Source organism: Leptinotarsa decemlineata, unplaced genomic scaffold, assembly GCF_025532065.1.
Source record: "Leptinotarsa decemlineata unplaced genomic scaffold, Ldec_3_MD MMD2_P_RNA_scaffold_9, whole genome shotgun sequence".
In the NCBI taxonomy this organism is placed as follows: Eukaryota; Metazoa; Arthropoda; class Insecta; order Coleoptera; family Chrysomelidae; genus Leptinotarsa; species Leptinotarsa decemlineata.
Window position 1 is genome coordinate 4,411,729 of NW_027412536.1, and position 22,360 is coordinate 4,434,088.

Genomic DNA, 22,360 nt, shown 5'->3' on the forward strand with positions numbered 1-22,360 from the left:
ACATTTCCGTTATCTTCCAGGCATTTATTAACTGTTCTCATTGATGATGATGATGATGTAAATTGTTATTTACAGCAAGACTGATTTCACCGGCATCTAGGGTATTTAATGAAATTTTCAATTTATAGTTTATGAGTACTTTATGGTTTAATATATACAATAGGAATAGGAACGTAAAATGAAGGCAGTTGTTGATTTATTGATGTTGCCATTTAATTTTCTAAATTTGATTATGGTCTATGGTGAATTATCGACTGGACATGCAGTATATTCGGAAAACTGAAATCGGATCACAATACGGTGAAAAAGCCCTTGAAAAATTGTTTGCGTTATGGATCATTTCTTAAAAAATAACCAAACCAAAAGAAAGAAAGTGAGAAAAACCTACCAGTCAAACCCATAACCGATCACCACATTTTGAACGAGCGTAATAATGAAAACCGTTCAAATATCATCTGGTCCAATTTAGTTTTGTTGATTGCTGATGTCAGGAAGATCCACGTTCTCTCAAAAAAATTATATTTATATACATGATTGAATCGGGGAAAATTGTATTTTACGGCATACTCACGGATTTTCGCAATTTTTCTGGGATGATACTTCATGACGGTAGGAATTCAAAACATTTTTTTTTAAATTGGTGTTACGATCTTCGTTCGAGTTTGAAGGCCGTCGTGATTTGGAACTGTATCCATGCCTTTCGATGAGTAATATATAGAATACATAACTGATACATAAAGTGTACCGAAAATCGACACAGACGGACAGATATCTGCATGCACTTTCGAATCATCATCCAAGTCAAAAGCGGGGAATTATCAACACCTTGACAGAACGTGCCCGTGGAATATGTGAACCGGTACACCTACAAGAAGAATTGGAACAGATTCAAGTGGCTTTAAGATCGAATGGATACAGTGTAACCGAGATCAACAAGGCCATGAAACTGAAGATTTCTACAAGTCAAAATAGGGAGGAAACTCAAACGATTGCACGTGCGTTTCTACCGTATATCCCTAGGATTACAGATATAATCGGAAAAATTCTAAGGAAACATAACATGAAAACAGTGTTCAACCCACCAGGAAAATACAGCAAAGCCTGAGATCTGCAAAAGACAAAAGAGATCCGCTATCACCTGCGGGGATATACCGTATACCATGCACCTGCGGAAAAGTTTATATCGGTACTACAAAAAATCCATGGGTACAAGGCTGAATGAACATCGGAGAAAATGTAGATTAGGTCAAATAGAAAAATCAGCAGTAGCATTATTTTCAATATGAATACATAATATGCCCGAAAAAACACTATCATTCACTACGTAGTACGTACCACACTATATCCTGCATCAACAAAACTCAAACGCACTGCCCATGAACGAATAACGAATGAACCATCAACCCGAAATCATAAATGACATACGTTGCAAGGGAGCCAAGCCTCCGACCGCTTTTAAAAACACAGGCTCTACGAGACCGATCCAACCAACGACATAATTCCCGATTTGTAATTTTGGTTGCAGAAATTATAGCGTTAGAGGAGGCTAGCCTCCAGTTGGTCTTCGTTAGTGTACAACAGCGTTTGTTTTTTATTTAATTATTCGGGCGGGATGCCGTGACGGACCGGGACTGAAAAATATTTCAGTAAATCGTTTTAGTGTTTCTTGATAATATTTGTTATTTGTGTATAGAACAGGCAGTATTGTATTATAGCAGTGCTTTTTTGTAATATTTTTAATGTGTTTTTGAAGCATTTTCTTTCAATTTCAAGGTGTTTTCAGGTTTTTACTTTTCGGTAATTTTTTTTCATTTATTATGGATAAGTTGCAAGAAATTAAAAAATCTGAGGATATAGTCGATTGGTTGCTGACAAATAATTATAAGTCTTTATCTCATGATAATAAATTTTACATTATTAAAACTCTGGGAAGGCCTCAACCAAATTTGATTTCAATTAAAGAGTCAGATAATCGACAAAATCGAGGATTTAATATTAGTTGGTACGATAAATGCGATTGGTTAACCGGCTCCATTAAACGAGAAAAACTTTTTTGTTGGCCCTGTGTTTTATTTTCCGTACAAACCAAATACCAAACGTGGTCTACAGAAAGAAATTTTAAATCTAAGGAGCATATATTTTCGTCTTGTAAATTAAAATTGTTTAGCAAACAAAACAAAGCAACAGCTTTAGATACAGCACAAAAAGAGGCCATAATTTCTTTTATTAATCAGGTTAGGGAAAATCGATCGAATTCAAAAAGACATCGATATTACGATTTATTTGGGTTCTCAAGAATCAGCTTTTAGTGGACACGATGAAACCGAAGATTCAATCAATCGCGGTAATTACAAGGAACTTTTAATGTTTAATGATTCACAATTTGGCACTTTTTTAAACAGTAGCGTTTTTTCGGGCACCTCAAAAACCATCCAAAATGAGCTTATAGACAGTGTGTGGTATATATTATTAAGGAAAATATAAGCAAGGAGATTGAAAGTGTTTCTTTTCTGCATGGGAAATTGATGAAACCACCTATATTACCTGTACATCACAACTTTCAATCGTTTTCAGATATGTCAAAGATGGTAATGTGGTAGAACGTTTTATGGGTTTTCATGATGTTTCATCTGGGCGCATAGCTGACGATTTGTTTAATTTTTTAATTCGTAAATGTGACACCTATAATTTTAGGCAAAAGTTAATTGCGCAACCTATGATGGGGCTGCGGTCATGGCCGGCCATTTAAATGGTTTACAAACTAAAATAAAGTCCATAGCTCCTCATGCACTTTTTACGCATTGTCATGCCCTTGCCCTAACTTTAGTATTAGGCAAAGCGTGCAACAACATAAAAATTTGCGTGCCTCCGGCGGGCTTTTCTGTTTGTATATAGTCTTTATGACTTTAGCCTCCCCTGTTCTCCAATGCATGAGCCGTTACTGCATACGATACTGTTTGAAAATGTGAAACTACTTGCACCCGATCATGGATACCACAGTCGGCTTGTACGGGAAGCCATAGAAATCCATAAACATACAGAAAACTACAACAGAAAAAAGGAGACTATAACGCTCTACCGGATTTGGTAAAGCGTTATCTAAAAGATGCTAAGGTGGCAGCAGTGCAACGCAATGTAACAGGTAATAACACTTCGGCCAAATATGCTAAGGTGGCAGCAGTGCATCGCAAAGTAACAGGTAATAACACTCCGGCCAATAACTAGGCAAACTAGAAAGGCGGGATACCTGTGTCAACAAAATACAGCTTACGAACTAGAAATCACGAGTCATCGGTTAACCATCAGGATGAATAGACCTCTGTAGAAGCCATCCGTTCGTCCTGGCGAAACGTTAGGATACAGTTCCAAACCACTACGGCCTTCAAACCCGAACTAAGATCGTAGCACTGAATTTTTTTTTTTTAGTTCGGCTCGATTATTTTTCGAGATATCGCCTATCAAAGTATCTAACCTGATCTCCGAATTCCACAAGGAACGTATTTTCGAATATTTAATTTTGTAAAAACTATTTTTTCCCAAAATCTAACCTGACCTCAGAATTCGAAGACTAATTTAGTTCAAGTAAAAATAAAAATTGTTCTGAATTCCTACCCCCATGTGGTATCATCCCAGAAATATCGCGAAAATCCGAGATTATCCCATAAAGTATAATTTAGCCTCAGCTGAAAAATCCATTACGTATTCAAGATCAAGAAACACTTTATTGTGAGTTATTTAATCATCATAATACTCATTTTTGGGGCGATGACCGATATTTCCAAGGAAGTTGGAGTTTTAACGTTCATTGTGCTCTAAAGCACAATATTGTGCTTTATAATTACATATTACAAAATATTGTAAGAATTGCAGTGAATAATTTATCAATCGAGATGTGGAAAATATTTGGTACCAACAGGATGGAGCACCGCCTCATTACTGCCAGATTCAGGCCTATTACCCGATCAATTATTTTATGATAGGTGGATTGCCTATCCACCACGTTCCCACAATTTGTTTCGTATGAACTTTTATATATGGCTACATATTAAAAATATTGTATAATGCAGATCCTGCAATAAGTAAGGAGATGCCAATGAAATCAGTCGAAGTGTAAATGATATAGGGTTAATAAATTCAATCATCAAATGAAAATTTGTCAAACGTCCTAGCATAATTTTATTTGTGGTATTGAAAAATAGCCTATTTCAAGTATATCAAGTACCTATATCTAATATTATCACCGAGTTTCATCATTTTTTCCTTGAATGCCATACTATTGTAATGTCACCATCAAACAGTAATTGTCAAGTCAGTTAAGTCATTTATGTACATCGGGAACGACAGTGGGTCAAGAAGAACCTTGATGTGGGATTTGGAAGTCTCATTATTAACAAAGACTATTTGGGTACGGCCTGACAAGTATGATCGAAACCATCTCAAAGCAATATTCCTAAAACAATATGTTTCTAATTTATGCAAAAATTTAATGATATCATATTCATTATTACCGGGTCTGTTCATGTTGTTAGTCATTTATTTTCATACCTATGTTGTTAAACTGTTCATCTAGAAACATTCAAGAACTCTTTCCAAACAAAAACAACATTTTATGATCATCAAACCTCTTGCGTAATAATGATAGGCTTTTCTGAATAAAGCATATAAGTGAGGATGCATATAGTTCGTTTATTTGACACTGGGTTCTATATTTTGAATATTCTGTATCTTGACTGGTATCAATTGAATTATTCAATGAAAAGTCGACATTTTTGAGAGGTCTTTTTAGAAATTTTCTATTATAGTCTTTCTGTTTGACTATAACTTTTTTCAATTGCACCTTATTTTGTTTATTCATATTTTCAATTTTCATTTTGTATATTACACGAAAAAAATACTGATCCATTATTCAATACTCATTCTTCGGTTGTTCAATATATACATACATTTAGGATGCACTATTGCAATATATCTTTGAAATTTTCTAGCCAACACATTTCTAATAATAGTGGGAAAATGAAAGTCATTAATTTTAATATTTTATTTTAAAAAAATACAAGATGAAAGGAACTTAACACGGTATCTTTAATAAAAAATACTGACAATTTTTTAAATTACATAATAAATAACATTTATCTGGAAAATGTCAACATCTGACAACTAACTTCGCATTTTAAATTGAAAAAAGTTATGATAGAAACCTCCACTGGAGAATCAGTGAAAGCTTTACAGATATCTTCACTGAAGAGTTCAACTCATCAAAAAACATTATATACTAATAATAGGATAAAGTATCAAGTTCCAAATATTCTTGATAATTCAACAAATGCAGTCACTCAGAATATCTAAATATTTTTCTTTACAGATTTCTGTCAAATAAATAAAATTTATTAATATACAAAGTAGTCCAATAGTGGGTACATCTATCACATAAATGGGTTCCTAAGACTGTGGTCCAAGTACAAGCAGTTTAATCAAATGTATTTTGAAACCATTATTTCAACATCACATAACATTTTAAAACAAAATGAATCCTAATTTTCTATAAACACCTCATAACATTTGATCAAATTGTTTACACATGAGAAAGACTTGGTTGCCAAATAATGTCAATAAAAAATGCAGTTCTATACATAAGAGGTAGACTAGCAATAGACTATTGAAAATTGTTATTTCATAGAAAAAAAATTTGAATATAAAGTGGAACATATCCAAAGAGTACTTGATGGTTCAGAAGAAAAGATTTAAATCTACAATTGGGATTATAAAATGGAATTGTTTTTCATGTAATTCATATAAAAGTAAAACTTGAACCTCTGGTGTAGAATGAATCCAAAACAAGCAATATTTTCAAGAGGCAGAACTGCAATACTCTTCTTGACGCGCGTTTCGCCAACCTAATTGGAGTCTTCAGGGGATAAATAGAACTAAAGACGTCAACTTGGTTAGTGAAACAGGAAAAAAATATTACAGTCCTGGTGATTGGGAGAAGTGCCTTTTTTTATTGAATTTATATAAATAAAAGTCTTTCTAGTACATTTTACAAACAGAAGAGAAGTTGTTCTCACTTCTTACGGAAAAAAAACAATTTTTAGTTATTCAACTAATTTCCTACTGAAGAGTTTTTCATTGGAAAATAGTTTCTTTTGTTGGAACAACTAGAATTATGAAAGCAGACATTTATTTCGGTTTTTTATGAAGAAAAAAATTATCATTTTTTTTTCATTCTTTATCATTCTAGAAACATATTTTGCTGAAGCTTAAGTTTACATTCGTGAACATCAATATCTTCTGCAGGTTGCAAGGATTACAGGTTTTCCTCATTCATGGTGACAAACAATAAAAACTGAATTAATCCAAAATTCTACTTTAGGTAACGATGATACGACCAAAAACAAGGAAGAATAAGGTGTAATTCAATTTATTCTTCATGAGACTGTATGGTTGATTCAGAAAATGTTTCACAGCAAGATGAACATACAGTCTGTTATTGATTCAATACTTTCCTGAATAAATGATACCTATATTTCAAAATTTTCAAACTAATTGCATAATGGTAATGGAATGTTTTGAAATTATATCCGTTCACTCAAAAACATTACTTTCAAATTATTGAAAAATCTGTTTCTGTTAATTTTAAACAATAGAATGAATACATTTTACTTTATCTTCATAATAAACACTTTTATAAATATAACTGTGAACAGCTGGTAGGTAAATATTGGAAAATAAAAAACTATCCAATAGATAATTTTGATGAATTTAACTGAATTGCTATTCTAATTTTATTTCTATCTGTTCATGGTTTGGTGTGATAAAAATGGATAGTATTCGAAACAATTGAACAAATTCATCAGTAAATTGTCATATTTTATAACTTTCACTACCAAAAAAGTTAACATTTGCACACATACATTTTGGAGGCCAAAATCTAGATCCGTCCACAGAACTGAAAAAAATCACCTTTATTTTCGATTTTTCTTAGTTTCGATTCGTTTTTAAACTTCCTCGACAGATTGACGTCAAAGACGTTTTGAAATGTAAAATATGCCAACTTTGTTGATTTACAAGTTACTTATGAATAGCTAAACTAGAAATTAATCCTTTCTAAAACTGTATGAAGAATTTTCAGAAAGGTCCATAGAAAAATATCTGAAACACTTTCAATACGGGCGACAATAATTTTAATTATAATGAAAATATATTCCATGAGGAACATGGTGAATACGTTTTATATTATTCACAGAAATGAAAAATATTTAATTTACACCAATGTCACAAAAGCTTCTGACTGAAAATTATCTTTAAATGAGAAAAATAACAGTTTATTGAATTTGTTCGAGTTGTACAAAATTATTCAGGAAAAAAAAAATTGGAAATTGCTCAATATATTAATTGTCAGAAGATATAATTTCCAACAAAATACGTTGTAAACTATCCAAACCTGTTAAGAAACCTCCATCAGGACCTTGATGAGTATTCTTCGTCTTTGGATCACTCTGTCTAGCAAATGAAGTATGTGCAAAATCAATGATTCTCACATCAACTTCTAGGGTTGGAGCAGAAAATGAAGAACATTGTTCCTCAACACACAGTCGTTTATGTTTCAGACCTAAAAGTAGATCTTCGTCATTCTCATCCTTCAATTTTAGGTTCGCGAATTGTTTTTCACTGCTTCTCCTGCTTTTAGGAGGAGAAGGTGAGTCTGAATCAGAATTTTCATCATTTGAACTAGAACTACTAGATTGTCCAGGTAATGAATATTCTCCACTACTACTATTTGAAAAGGTAGTCCAACTATCCATAGATAAAGGACTCGATGGAATATTCACAGGAGATGGAGGGGAATTCAAAAACACCGTTTCTTCTGATATTGGAACGAACGAATTCAGCTTTGCCCCTCGTGCAGCGGCTTCTCCGAATCCGCGATGGTGGGAGTCTTGAGACACTTCTTCATGGCTAGAGTCCATTGATGAATTTGAAATGTCAGCCTCATAACAGTAGTGAACGTCCCTACTGTTATCCTCAGAGGTTTGAGTACAATCATCATTGCAGAAAGGTTTCAATCTGCTCGAACAGAAAGGTTCGGCTTTAGTTATAGACACATGAGGTGATCCACTACTACCTTCATAGACGATGAGTAAAGAACTGCAAAAAAGAATACATCTTATGAGTACTAGTACTAGTACATATGGTGAATAATCTAATTTTGAGAAACTATCTATTTCATTAACCTAAGAAATTTCTATTCAACATACAATATAATATACGGGTGTAACTGAATAAGTGTAAACCATTTAAGGAGGTGATTCCTCATCGCAAAAAAGATAGGATCTTTCATATAACGAAACTTCATTGGAGCATCTCTTGTTAAGATACAGCCCCTTAAAGGAGGTACATAAAATTTGTATAACAATTTTTTTCACAAGCACTGAAAAAGTTACAATATTGAAATTAACCTGACGTTTTTTACTACCAAAAAGACACTTAGCCAGTAATTTATTTGGTTTACCCCATGGTTGTAAGGGGTGAAAAACGCAACCCCTAAAATTTATTTCCAATGTAACTTTTTGTCTTATTATTTATTTACTATTTAAAAATTTATTTCCGATAGCCTGTTTCATTCTAAAAAAAATGTCTATTGGGTTTTTTGCCCAAAATAAACCAGTTCGCACCAAAAAACTATTTAACGAACAACTACAGAGATACATCGTCATAAATACGAACTGGATTTATTGTTATTTTGTAGTTAATACTTGCATTAAACGATTGAAGGGTAATAAACAAAACTGATTTATTGATAACAAAGCACACAACATGTTAAAATCAGCCAGTTCTGTGATCCTCCTCGACCTATCCACTGATTTGCATATGTTTCAGTTAAATGCTGACGTGCTACTTGACTAAAATGGGCGGGAGCCCCATCATGCATAAAAAACATATCCCTTCTGATGCCCAAAGGAACTTCCTCCAGCACTACTGGATGCACTTCTCTTAAAAATTGAACGTATGCCTCACCATTTAATCGAGGAGGCAGAAAATGAGGCCCAATTAAATCATCCCCAATAATTCCGAGCCACACGTTAAGAGAAAACTGTTCTTGATGGTTAGTTTCGACAATAGCGTGAGGGTTTTCATCAGCCCATATGTGGTAATTATGAAAATTAATAATCTTGTCCCGAGAAAAACTACATTCGTCTGTGAATTCTATCGTCTTCAGAAAGTCACAATTTCTTATCATTTCCAGCATCCAATTGCAGAATTCAAGACGGTTCGGAAAGTCTTGAGGTCGGTAAGGGTATGAGAGTTGTTCTTTTAAAATTTGAAATACCGTCATATGATCAACATTTAGCTAGAAAGCAATATTTCTAGTACTGGTAGTAGGTTGTTCTTCAATCAAATTAAGTACTGCTTCCTCAAGCTCTGGTGTTCGTACTTCTCGATGGCGACCACAATCCTGCGTTCTTTTGTCGAAAGAACCATATTCTCGTAATCGTTGATGAAGTCGAGCAAATACTCTATGTGAAGGATGCTGCCGTTGAGGATACATTTCAGCATATCTTCTAGAAGCTTCTAACCCATTCCCCTGCGAAAGATCGTAAACTTAATGCATATCAGCCATTTCCTCATTTGTGTATGCCATTTTAATAACAAGTGAATTATTAAAGTAACAAATCAAGAACAGAACAACAACACACAATTAGTATTAATTCAATTTCGAAAATTCACAAACTGACCGCGTCATACCAATTTAATTGTCACTACTACTAGATAGATTAGTTTCGTATTTATGACGATGTATCTCTGTAAATAATTTTTTGCTGCGAACTGGTTTATTTTGGGCAAAAAACCCAAGATACATTTTTTGTTTAGAATGAAACAGGCTATCGGAAATAAATGTTTAAATCGTAAACAAATAATAAGACAAAAAGTTACATTGGAAATAAATTTTAGGGGTTACGTTTTCCACCCCTTACAACCATGGGGTAAACCAAATAAATTTCTGGCTAAGTGTCTTTTTGGTAGTACAAAACGTCAGGTTAATTTTAATATTGTAACTTTTTTAGTGCTTGCGAAAAAGATTATTATACCAATTGTATGTACCCCCTTTGAGGGGCAGTATCTTAACAAGGGATGCTCCAATAAAATTTCTTTATATGAAAGATCCTATCTTTTTTTCGGTGAGGAATCACCTCCTTCAATGTTTTACACTTATTTAGTTACACCCTGTATAGGACAACCAACTAATAGATGATCAAACACAGAGTAATTATTACACTTCAAACAATAATCAATATTTCTTACTGTTTTTTGGGGTATATAGCTTTCCACTATCTTGAGAATAAATAGAGCTAAATCAATAGAGAATCAGCTGAAGTATGATAAAGGGCAAACTGAAGTAAACCACTGAAGAGTCCAATTACTCAATAACTTGTTTTGTCTACAAATTGAAAAAATAAGTTGAACAAAAATATTTATACTTAACTTTCTTTAGAGGTCGACAGAAAACAATCTTTTTTCGTTTTCAAAACCTGACATTCACTTTAAAACTTTCGCCTCAAATTTTGAATAGCTTTAATTCTTATGACATAAAGTATCAAATTAAATTTCAGGTTCTGAAAACGAAAAGATTGTTTTTCTGTAAGTCGACAAGTGTAACTTCAGCAGTAACTTTTCGAGGTAAACTTTTCAGTTTGACCTTTATTACACTCCAGCAAATTTTCTACTGATTTATTTTTCAGATTGTCCAAGGTTATGTACCCAAAAAATTAGCAAAATGTCTTGAGTCCCTCACAAATAAATGTCTTTCAAACTATCAATAATTTTTTCTAAAACAATTGAAAAAGTGACATTGGTTATTATATACAATGTATTTTTTAATTTCAAGAATACGACTATCTAAAATTGAAATAATCAAGGGGATCTGAGAATTTCTTTTCCTCAGCAGGAGTTTCCATAATACGATCTCTCTATGGAGGAGAATACAAGTTAACTTAATGTGATGGAAATGATAAGTCAATAGATGTTTATATTGTAGTAACAAAAATGTAAATTTCATGAGTGAAATTAACTAGCGTGATTTCCACTACATTTGGGCATCATCAGTCCCTGTGTGGTTCCTACATGAAGAGTAGGTCTCAACCAAGTCTGAGGAAAGTCTATTGAAAACAGATCTTGGTGCAACTGAGTGGTTATTTACATGTTTATGTTGAAATGCCACCGTGTCAAACATATTTTGAATCAAATAATGTAAACTTTCACGAACGTAGATAACTATGTCAAAGATATTTTCCGGGTTTTTTAATCGTGGTCTGCTTGTTTTTATATCTGACATTTCGTCAAGCACTGCGGTAGACATTATTAAAGGCGATGAAATAACGGCCGAAGTGCTCGAGTTGTTGAAACTGCAATGCTGGAAATTGTCTCCGGCTTCATACTATCATAGGTAGACGTAACCTGTCTCTCTTTGAACGCAAGAGAAATTGTCGCCTCGGACAAACAGACAAATCAGCTGTAGCTGAACCTGCTCTCAAAGAAGGCAAAAACATTGCCTCTTTCGAAAATACATTAGAACTTAGGCAATAGAACTTCAGAAACAGGGATAATATCGATGAAAAGAAAGAAGCGATGCTCATTAATGAGATCTGGCTTCCTGTCCTTTATAGTACACAAGCAGGGTCAGGTAATTCGATTACGAGAAACGAAGCCAAGCCCACCTATGATAATATAAAACCAGAAACAAATTCCAGAATTGTAGTTTCTTCATTAGGAATAACTCGAGCACTTCAACCATTACCTCATCGCCTTTGATGATGTCTAGGCAGAGCATGTGGTGGAGGCCCTCAAATTGTTTGTGGTTAACTGTTGAAAGTTTCTATTGAGGTCAAGTTAAAGGGAGAATGTGAATGAATTGTCTAACATAAAATTTATCCAAAATTAAACTAGAGGTACCTACAAGCTAAATTATTTTTCGTCTGATTTTCACATTAATGAACGCATCGATAATATCGTCGAAGTCTGTTTCCCTCAAAACGTCGCTCTCCAAAAGATTTCATCTGTCCTCGGTCATGGGACTTCGGAGTTCACTTTTTATAAAGGATCTTTCAGCCGTACAATTTGTCACCAGTAGTGTGAGATAAATTCTCAGAATTACCTCAACGTTGGGAAAGCACTTTTTAACATTGTTTTTACACAATTCATACATCCATCTCTCATAGCTAATCTCTCCTCTTCTCTTTTGTTCAAATTATTCATAGTGAACTATAAATAGTATGAAATGTATAAATTCGTTGCCAAGAGTATCATTTACGTCGTCGCAGTAGGTTTTCACCAAGTAGCAGTTGGTAGACAGGCGGTTCGACGTGGGTGCTTTGTTCGCTCACTCCAATTGACTGCCATGTTGGTGGGTGGTTCAAGCCCTAGTCTGAATGATCGATTTTCACTTATCGTCCAACCCCTGTTAGGAATCACACGTTAAAAGGTAAGGCCTCGTTAATCCTTAGCTTGCACAAGTATCGTCTTCTGAGGGTAGTCGTTCGTAGGGGTGCGACAGCTGGTTAACGGAAAAACAGAATTTTTTTTGGCTGGCAGACAAAATTTCTTGATCAGAAATAGTTGTTAAATTTTTCAAAAATCCAAATCGTGCATTTAGAAGTGAGTACGCGTCCATTCTCTTCTGAAGAGCGGTCACGAGCTGGTCGACAACTGGGAGGTAGCTTTGAGTTCTAAATTTGTCCGAGGGTGACAAATGAATTTCCGAAGCACACTGCAGTGCTGCAGCAGTGTTCAAGTCTAACCTAGGATTTTGTAGGCTTTCGCTGACTGGCTGACCCAAAAACTGTATATATAGCTGTTTCTAACTTTGCCATACCACCATGTCTTCTTCGTCCTCGATAATTTCATCGAGGGCATTTATAAAACCTTTATAGCCTCGCAAGAGTGCTTTAGTGGCTTCAACTTGACATAACCAGCGAGTTGTCGTTCTTTTCGACACAAGAATAGGTTGGTCAGTTTTTGCTTCTCTTAAACAGCCACTAACTGTATTGTACCTGTTAGTCGAAGCAGTAAAATATACATATAGCTCTTCTAAAAAATCAAAGAAACTTATTGCTCTGAGTTAACAACTGGCTGCCGATTGTATGACAAGATTAAGTGAATGTCCAACACACGGCACCTAAGCTACTAGGCTATTTTTTTTGTATTAATGATTGTAGTCGATTATATCTGCCCATTATTGCAGAAGCATTGTTGTACGACTGTCCACGAATGTTTTCACTCGATCAAAATTTTTCTAAAACGTATTTTCTTGAAATTTCTAGCAGTTCCTCACAAATCGTGGATGACAAGTAGTTTGTGTGACCACTTCCGCGATTGCCATGTTCTTCTAAACGTTTTTAAAAAAAAAATATCCTAATCAGCTAAAAGTTCTAATATTCCAAGGTAGTTGCCGTTATTAGGAGATCCGAAAGTTTCGTTGTCCTTTGTCCTTTCTAAATGCCAATCCCCATTCGCTAAGAAAATCTATGACTCGCAATACTCTTTTAAGAACTTCTTGCCAATATTTAATACTTTTTTCCATTTGCTCTGACAGTTTTCGATCTATGCGACCGATTAGTTGGGATCGCCCACTATAATCGATTGAAGCCTTTGAATGATTTTTCTAGATTTCATGTTCAATTAATCGACGACGGCATTTCTCCAATCACAAAAGCCCTCATGAGTAAACTGTGACCGAACGGGTGAGAAAAGCTTAACTACCTAACTACTAACTGCAGAAAAACGTAACTACCGGCGTTTTAGAGCCTCACCGTTTTTGTTCTTCGAATAAAAAAGCTTTTCTTGAATTTACTTGTATATATACTTGTTTTTCCAGACTAGGCATAAAATTGTGGGGCTGATTTTTTTATCGAATAGTTCCTCGTTGCAATACTGAAGGGAGTTTTTCGTTTAACTACTTGTAACAAAACTCAGTTTTTTTTTGTTTCTACAGAGCTTTTATCGATTTAATTTAATTTTTTTGTGGTATGGTGGCGGCCCTCTTATGGCGGCCCATAGGCAACTGCCTATGTTGCCTTTGCTTAAATACGGCACTGAACAAGGGTTTCTTTGGTTGAACACATTGCTTGATATACTTTGGGAACCCAAACATCACCTTCACACTATAAGGCACACTAGCTCTTTCTGAATAACATTCGTTCATAAACTTACTTTGTATTTCACTTTGATAAAATGTGATTTAAAAAGACACAGAGGCATATTTAGGAATTTATTTAGGTCCACTATTATTATATTTAATCAGAGACATACTGACAGTTCAGTATAAAGACTGTGTCGATATAGTCTTCAGACTTGTTTTGATTTTTGTTAGAGTATTGGTACGTGAAATATTTCTTCCTCGCTTTTGGGGCTTTGTTCACAAGTTGGAGCTGTTACTAATTAACATATCTTTCTCTCAGAAGAAGGTTTCACATATGTAATCAAACTGTAGGAGTCAGTCGAGTCCCAGGCACGTTACTGCTTGTTTTCAGATATTTTTTGCACTGACGAGGATAATACCTCGAAACCGGTCTTCAGATGATATACTTGATTTATTACAGCATGGCTTTGCTGCTGATTATCGTGTCCATAGTGCCGTTAGCCAGGGAAGTAGTTGTTTTCCGGCAGGAATTTACCAGAACCTGCTCTGTAGGTATGTTGGGGATGAATGTTTAGATATTTCATTTCGAAATATTTATTTTATTATAAATCATAGACCCATTTGAAGGAAACCCATGGCTTTCAGCTATTATTTTGTTAACATTTTTCTCCATATCATATCTTTATTTGCTTGAGGCAAATGTAACAAACCTATGGACGAAAATATGTAGTCCCACCATTCTTTATTGTAGACAAATAGTAGGATATGTCAAGAATTATTGATTGATATAGATTACAGGATCTGTATTAGAGCAACTAGATCATTATTACTCAGAATAACTTTACCTACCAGAGCAACCCAGCAGAGAAGAAGAAACTATTTCGATTTGACAAATATTTTCAATAGACATAGCCAGCAGAATTGTTACTGTTATATAATACAATTCACGTTGAAACAGAAATATCCTTGAATATTAAGTGGATGCCCATAGTTGACGGATATCCTTTCACGAATATCCATAAGATATCAGAAAAGTGAACCTTATCTTATGGTGGGTGGTCTTCCGAAATATGAGATACTATAGGTAATTGCATTTAAAGTAGCCTAGTTGCCACCAATTTAATTGCTTTTGGCAATGGGGAATTTCTTGTGGGGACACAATTTCAAAAAACACTGTTCTATGTAGTTTTCCAAAAAGTTAATTGAATCCTTTCGAAAATCACTCTGTATATTCATAAAAAATTAATGTGGAAATAGATAATGTTAGATGATATATTTACCATGAATAAAATCTATAGCAACTTTGTTTCTCTATGACCCTCCTCAACTTCTCCAATTTTGCAATAACTTTACGAATAACAGACACCCGAATTCCACTACCATTGTCAAAAAATCTGCAGAGGGCCTCTTTGAAACCGTCTTTGTCCAATTCACGACCCCAATATTTATCTCTTTTGTGATAAAGGTCCCTTTCTTCATCATAAACCTGCATTCCACATAACCTTACTCCCAAAGATGCAGAAGTGCTAGCTGCGCACTTTGCCATTTGTTTTCTTCTTTTATCTGCTGATGCATCATCTCCGTGTTGCCTTGTACCCATTTTCAGGTCTAGTATGCAGGGACGGTTATAATTCGACGTGATATTCTCCAACATGAGATAGTACTGTTTGTTGGTATTGTCTGCCTGTGCTATACTTTTGAGAACATCTTTTGGACTGCCTGTGTGGTGAACTCGCATTCTGAAAAAAAAATTGGACAATTTGTTAAGCATCTCCATTAAAACTGTTAATGTTATCTTTCTCTGTGACATATTCATTACTGTATCTCTAGATACATTATGAGGTCTTCAGTAGCTTTCTTTATTTCATCAGTTTATCGACAAATGATTCATTCCCCAATTTCAAAAAGTGCAAAAAATCGAATGTTTTTTTTTCAAAGTGGGAGGATATGACAGATGAGATGAATTCTACGAATATTCGCAATAATATATTTATGATGAATCTCTTCGATTCAGAAATAATGCTTTTGAAACCATTACTTAGAGTTTTCACATATGTCAAAACGATTATAATTATCTGTATCGTTCAATCAGTTCTCCATGATACCACTTCATAACACCACTCATTTCTGTAAAAAAAGCGTTTTATTAGGAAAACTCATCCTGTCATTGTAAATATTTTACTAATACCTTGTATGGTAATTGCAAGAATATTAAACCAATAAGTTATTCTAACGAGGGACACATTTTTACCGTTATTTTTTTCTGCGTGTTTATTTGAATGTCTTGTTAATTTATGGGCGAAAGTGAATACGTTTAAGATGACTGTTTCGTATCAAACGTATCTGACGTTGACTCTATTATTAATCTAAATTAAAAAAAGATACAAATAAGTCACGTCCGTAACGACAGATGAAGTAAAATCGTGATAACCAAACTTAAGAACAAAAAAAAGGACATACATGGATTGAATGGTTTAATTAATAAGAGAGCAAATGAATGTATTACTTAACCACTGAAATACATATCATCAATACGTGTCTGGGTTATACTACTTTCTTCAACAATTTTAAATTTGTAAAATCCTGCCAATTCTTAAAAAAGGCATTCTGCCCGAGCCAAAAAATTTCCGACAGATAGCGATACTGCCGAGGATTTTGAACATGTAATTTGAAAAACAAAATATACATAAATTTTGCATTCTTCAACAATACAGAGATCGCCTTCTGCTGTAAAACATTTTCTCACAAATCACATAGAAGGCGCATTTAAAAGAACAAAAAAATATGTCGGTGTTTTCACAGACCTACCTTTCTACATCTGTATAAAGTTCTCCATACGTTCTGCAATATAATTTTTATATTTTTCAGATTGTGGAAGGTGAAGATACTCAAAAAAAGATCGATAGAAAATCTTGATAGACTATTTGAATTCCAAAAATTTGCAGTCAGAAATGTAATCTCTGCCAAATTCTATGATAAATAACAACCAATATTTGTGAAATTCAAAATAATAACCGTGAACTCAAGCAAATTTGCTTCCGGTCCGATAGAACAAAATCGTTCATATGGATGTACGTAAGGTACATAATGCAATCCTTGTTCCTAATGTTAATAGGCTGAAAAGAACAGATAATATAGGAATTAGGCAATACAATGCATTACCTGTAACGTTTTGTAACTTGTTAATCGGAAAATTCAAAAACTTATTGAAGAAAATAACATTTATAAATTTTTCAAAGTCGATCAAGAGAATAGAGATACTTTCGTGTCAACCTTCTGAACTTGTTTATCGTTAATTGTATATTAGGTATATTCATGTCCCATTCATTTTACTTTTAATTTATAAAAATTTCAATCGATGGTATCACCATATAGTCAACTCAATATATTTTTTCAACTCTATTATGGAAAATTTTATCGATATGTCTAAAAACTGTTTCTACAGACTGATAAATGATATTATTATTATCAACTCAATTCCAAATTCCAAAAGTTTTCCAGCAAGACAAGAATTTTTTAAAACAACTTGGAGCAATATTTTTCGAAAAACTTAAAAAATACTATTGGGTTTTTTCAAAAGTTGTGTTCGTTTCAATATCATGTGTTTTTGTAGCTCCATATCTCAAAAAAATGTATTCTACCGTATCGTGGTTCATACTGATCGATAGAGAATTGTGTACTCTATACACTGATACTGTTGATTTTTTTCCAAATTTCAATATATTGCCGATTTTCGGCCAATTCATCTCTACGAATTCGAATTGAACTAAGGCACTGCCGAAACAGCCCGATCAATTAACCAGGCATTTGGCAATGTTAAAACGCACTGGTGTTTTGCGAAATTTCGTTCCGGAGATTTTAACCTCAAAGATGAGCCCCGAAGTGGTCGATCTACAACAATCCAGGACGAGGATTTGAGGACCCTGGTGGAGACTGACCCATCATAAAAGGTGCGTAGGATGGCGGAAGAACTGGGTGTCAGCTCCCATGCGGGTTTTGATGGTTCAAAACGTAGTGGAAAGGTTAGAAAGTTCAGAAATTGGTTGCCCCATGATTTGAACGATCAACAAAAATTGTTACGTTTCGAGGTCTGTTCTTCTTTGCTTTTGCGCAACCAAAACGACATCTTTTAGTAACGGTTCTTCACATGTGATAAAAAGTGGATCCTTTACGACAACAGGAGACGTTCCGGGCACTGGTTGGACACCGATGAGCCACTCAGGCTTTCCAGGGGCGAAAACCCACCAAAAACAGACCATTGTTATCGTGTGGTTGTCAGCAGCGGGTGTAATTCACTATACCATTCTGCATCCGGGCCAAACTATCACAGCAGAGTCCTAATGTGAGAAAATCGACGAAATGTACCGAAAATTGCGTCAACAGCAGCCGGCACTGAACAACAGAAGAGGTCTGACTCTGCTCCACGACAACGTCCGTCCGTCCGAAAAATTGGGCGTCGAAGTTCTGCCTGACCCACCATACTCCCCAGACCTCTCACCAACTGATTTCTATGTCTTCAACCACTATGATAACTTTCTCACCGGTAGATCCTTCGCCAACAGGACCAGGCGAAAATTGCCTCGATACTCGAGCATCATGCTGGCGGAATCAATACTTGTTGGCAAAAGTGCACTGATTGAAATGTCACTTATTTCGATCAAATTGAAAGAGTTTTTACTGAAAGAGTTTCAAACTGAAGTTTGAAGTAGACCTCGTAAAAATGGACAAAATTTTAGAAACTTAATATAACTTAATATAAAGTTAATGAATTCATACTTGTCCTTGTCAGGTAGATTCATTCATTAGAAAGTAGGCATACGACTAGGTAATATATTAGGTTAAAGTATACAATGGTTGTAATTTAGAAGTACCTTTTAGTTTACGCTTGAGGCAGCTATTGTATAGCGAAACACATGTCGCGGTTTTTGTAAAACCCTTTATATTGAAAATCATACAATAAACTGTATTAATTAGTTTTAACTCAAAAATTATGATTTTTTCCTACTTTGCGTTATCCATAAATTGTGTAAGCTAGCATTAACATTAGATAGTAGAAACTCACTTTACCTTTATGATGTTGAGTTTCATCTGAATGAATTTCATACGTTTTATGCAAAGCTTCATTGCACAGGACATTTCTTCATCCATAACTCGGTCGAATGAAATATTGATAAAATTTTCAGAACTTACTTGAAAACCTCTTCTCCTCTCCTTCGTTTCCTGTCTTTTTTTTCTTTATAGTCATCTCGGAAGCTGGGGCTGTACCTTCTTTCCATTTTCTCTCCACTAGATAGTGTTGCTTGCATCACTCCTGAAACAATCCGCCGAAACATATAGAAGAGTCATGTTTATTTTTTCCTTATTTCAATTATATTCTCTTATGTGATCCTTTCCGTATAAGTGAATTTTGTTTTATTTTCAATTCATGAAAACAGATTTTATTAAGAGTAAAAACTAAATGACAAAATAGGAAAGCCACGAATTATTTAAATTAAGGAGTAAATTGAGGAGTAAGAGAGTCACCTTTGAAGTTTACCAACTGATAAAACAGGACAACAATTGTTATTCAAATTTTAATTTGTGGCATAACCGAAAGTTGACTTTCTTAAAGCATAAAATGACTTTCCAACCCATTGTAATTATGGAGAACGTCCATACAAACCCTTGTTAGGAATGGACGCCGGACTTTCACAAAACCAGGTAGGCAGCGGGCAGGCAGATCCGTCTGTCTGTCAGCAAGTCCAGTGGAAGATGATCACGTTCCTCAATAAAACAAACGATTTTTTGTTTTTTTTTTTTGGAAAAATGTTAATTCATCCACACAATCATTCATACTGTATCAAAAGAAAAGAGTTGGCAAATAAACAGCGTTGAATGAATATACAAATAGAATGCTTCACAACTCTAGCCGAAATGAATACCAGCATGAAAAATAAATATTTAATTGAAATACATATTCTTGCCAACTCTTATTCGTTATGTTGAAAATTTTAATGATGTTTTAATAAATAACACTTACCTGGATATATTTCATTTTACTTACGCAAAATCAAGTGAATGCTAATAGTAAGCACTGTAATGATTTTAACAGTATGCGTTCTTAGAATGTTAGGAAAGGAGTTCATTTTGTAACTTGTTTTTAGATAATTTTCAGCTTTTCACTAGTATTATCAGATAACATTCATTCAGTTACAAACTCTATTTTGAGTTCTTTGAAGTTGCAATCAATACTTTTATGGAAAACTTAAGTTCGTAAGATTAATTTATATGAAGTAAATTTATATATATCAAGTAAATAGTTAATGAACAACATGATATGAACTCAAAAATAAATTACGTATGACTGTCTTTCAATTGATAGTGATAAATCAACTCAATAAGGAAAGTGTTTGAAAGTATTTTCAAAATCAATAAAAAAAAATAGTATATTGAGGAAAATGATCTCTTGATTCGAATTGACAAAATAAATGTTATTTTGAAATGAAATTTATATTAGTCTAACTAATAAAAAGTACCTACTCCCTTTCGATGGAACTTATACAGGGTTATTCATAGACATTTTTTTTGAATTTGATAAGTTGCGTACTGAGTTTGGGAATGGTTTTTTGAATCATTATCGCAGGTTGTTCTGTATTTATTATACCTATAATATGCAGTTCTGAAAATAGAAGAACCCTCTGACTGGATTTAAACCAATGATCTCCGTTCAGAAAACCGTTTACCCTATAACCATCATTCACATTTAAATAAAAGGATCAAATATGAAGTTTAATGTATATATTAAATTATTACATTGCCGAAAGCACCACTAAAAAAACTCGAAAGTTTCGTGACCTTCAAATTCTAAAGCATGATATGGCAAATGCTTCCATTTCATAAAAACCTTCGTACGTTAAACAACCTTTATAACATCTAAAGTGATAATGTAACGCCCATGTGATCAGGAATGTGTTGTATTGATTTGATATGTATTCATTTCAGCAGAACATTTTTAGTAGTAATCGGCCAAGGACCCTGATAATAATTTCTCTACAATTTTCATAAGAAAACTACTTTGTGGCTGTCAGGCGTAGCTACCTAATAACATAAAAAAATCGGTTTTTCGATTTCGGTTTTTTACTTCTCCATCTTTATACAAACCATGTGTGGAAATGAGTAACTTTCAGACACAAACTGGAAGAAAAAGTCCACTTGTAATGATATCCAGATGCTGAAGAGACAATAAGGCAAGTGTCTCATTCCGAAAGCTCGGATGTCCACCATTGAGGGTGACAGTGTTCCATGTAAGGAAAATTTTACTCTTCCATATATCATATTGCTTACCAATCCAGTGAATGATATCTGATTCAATTACATAACAAATGTTCGGATTACAACCTGAACTGAATAAGGCAGCAGGCGCGCGTATTAATAAAAAAAAACTTTTCAAATCAAGAAATACAGGTATTTGAATTATATCAAGGAGGTTACTTACAGCGTCATCTGCCCGCGAATAGATCAAGCAATAATGTCGATAATTATATCAAATACAAATTCCGAGCCTGAGAGTTACAAGCAAACAAACAAACATACATACATACATGCATGTGAAGCTAATGAAAGCGTGTTGATAAAAAAATAGATATAGTTTAATAAACTAAAAAATACGCTTTTAAAGAACATCGACCTAAAAAGTTAAAAATATTTTTTAAATAAGCTTAATACAATAACGAACGAAAAATACTAGTATTATTGTGAAAAAAGCGACGGGCGCTTGATATACAAAAAATATGGCACAGAGCGCCCACGCTTTTTCACAATTATACTAGTATTTTTCGTTCGTTATTTTTTTAAGCTTATCTAGATTTTTTTTAACTTTTTAGTTCGATGTTCTCTGAAAGCGTGTTGTTTAGTTTTTTAAACTACATTTATTTTATCTAAACTTTGCAATCAATCAGCCGTATATTGTTTAGAAAAATGATCATAGATATTTTCCGATTTCGGAGAGGGAGCCTGAAAATCAGCTACCAAGCCCAAGGCAGCAGGCGCGCAAAGCAGGATTACAAATAAGGCAGCAGGCGCGCCTTCTAAATGGAGAAATACATGTAAAGTTACGTACAGCGCCATCTGCCCGCGAATAGGTAAAGCAATAATGTCGATATATCAAGGAGGTTACGTAGAGCGCCATCTACTCGCGAATATATCAAGCAATAATGTCGATAATACTGTCAATTAAAGATCCCGAGC

The 22,360-nt window shown here is 34.1% G+C and overlaps 1 protein-coding gene across 3 annotated transcripts in view; it reads right to left on the minus strand.

Moving 5' to 3' along the window:
* Positions 1–5,023: 5,023 nt before the first annotated feature.
* Ip6k (Inositol hexakisphosphate kinase) overlaps positions 5,024–22,360 on the minus strand; it is a 94,124-nt gene continuing 76,787 nt past the window's right edge. For 2 of the 3 annotated variants that reach the window (XM_074170491.1, XM_074170492.1), the window contains exons 4-6: positions 19,325–19,445; positions 15,415–15,873; positions 5,024–8,145 (exon numbers count right to left, since the gene is read on the minus strand). In XM_074170491.1, coding sequence (XP_074026592.1) covers positions 7,389–8,145; positions 15,415–15,873; positions 19,325–19,445 — 1,337 coding nt within the window. In that variant the 3' untranslated portion in view covers positions 5,024–7,388. Of the gene's footprint in view, positions 8,146–15,414; positions 15,874–19,324; positions 19,446–19,796; positions 21,788–22,360 lie in introns of those variants that run through there. The other variant, XM_023159168.2, reaches the window with a different exon arrangement.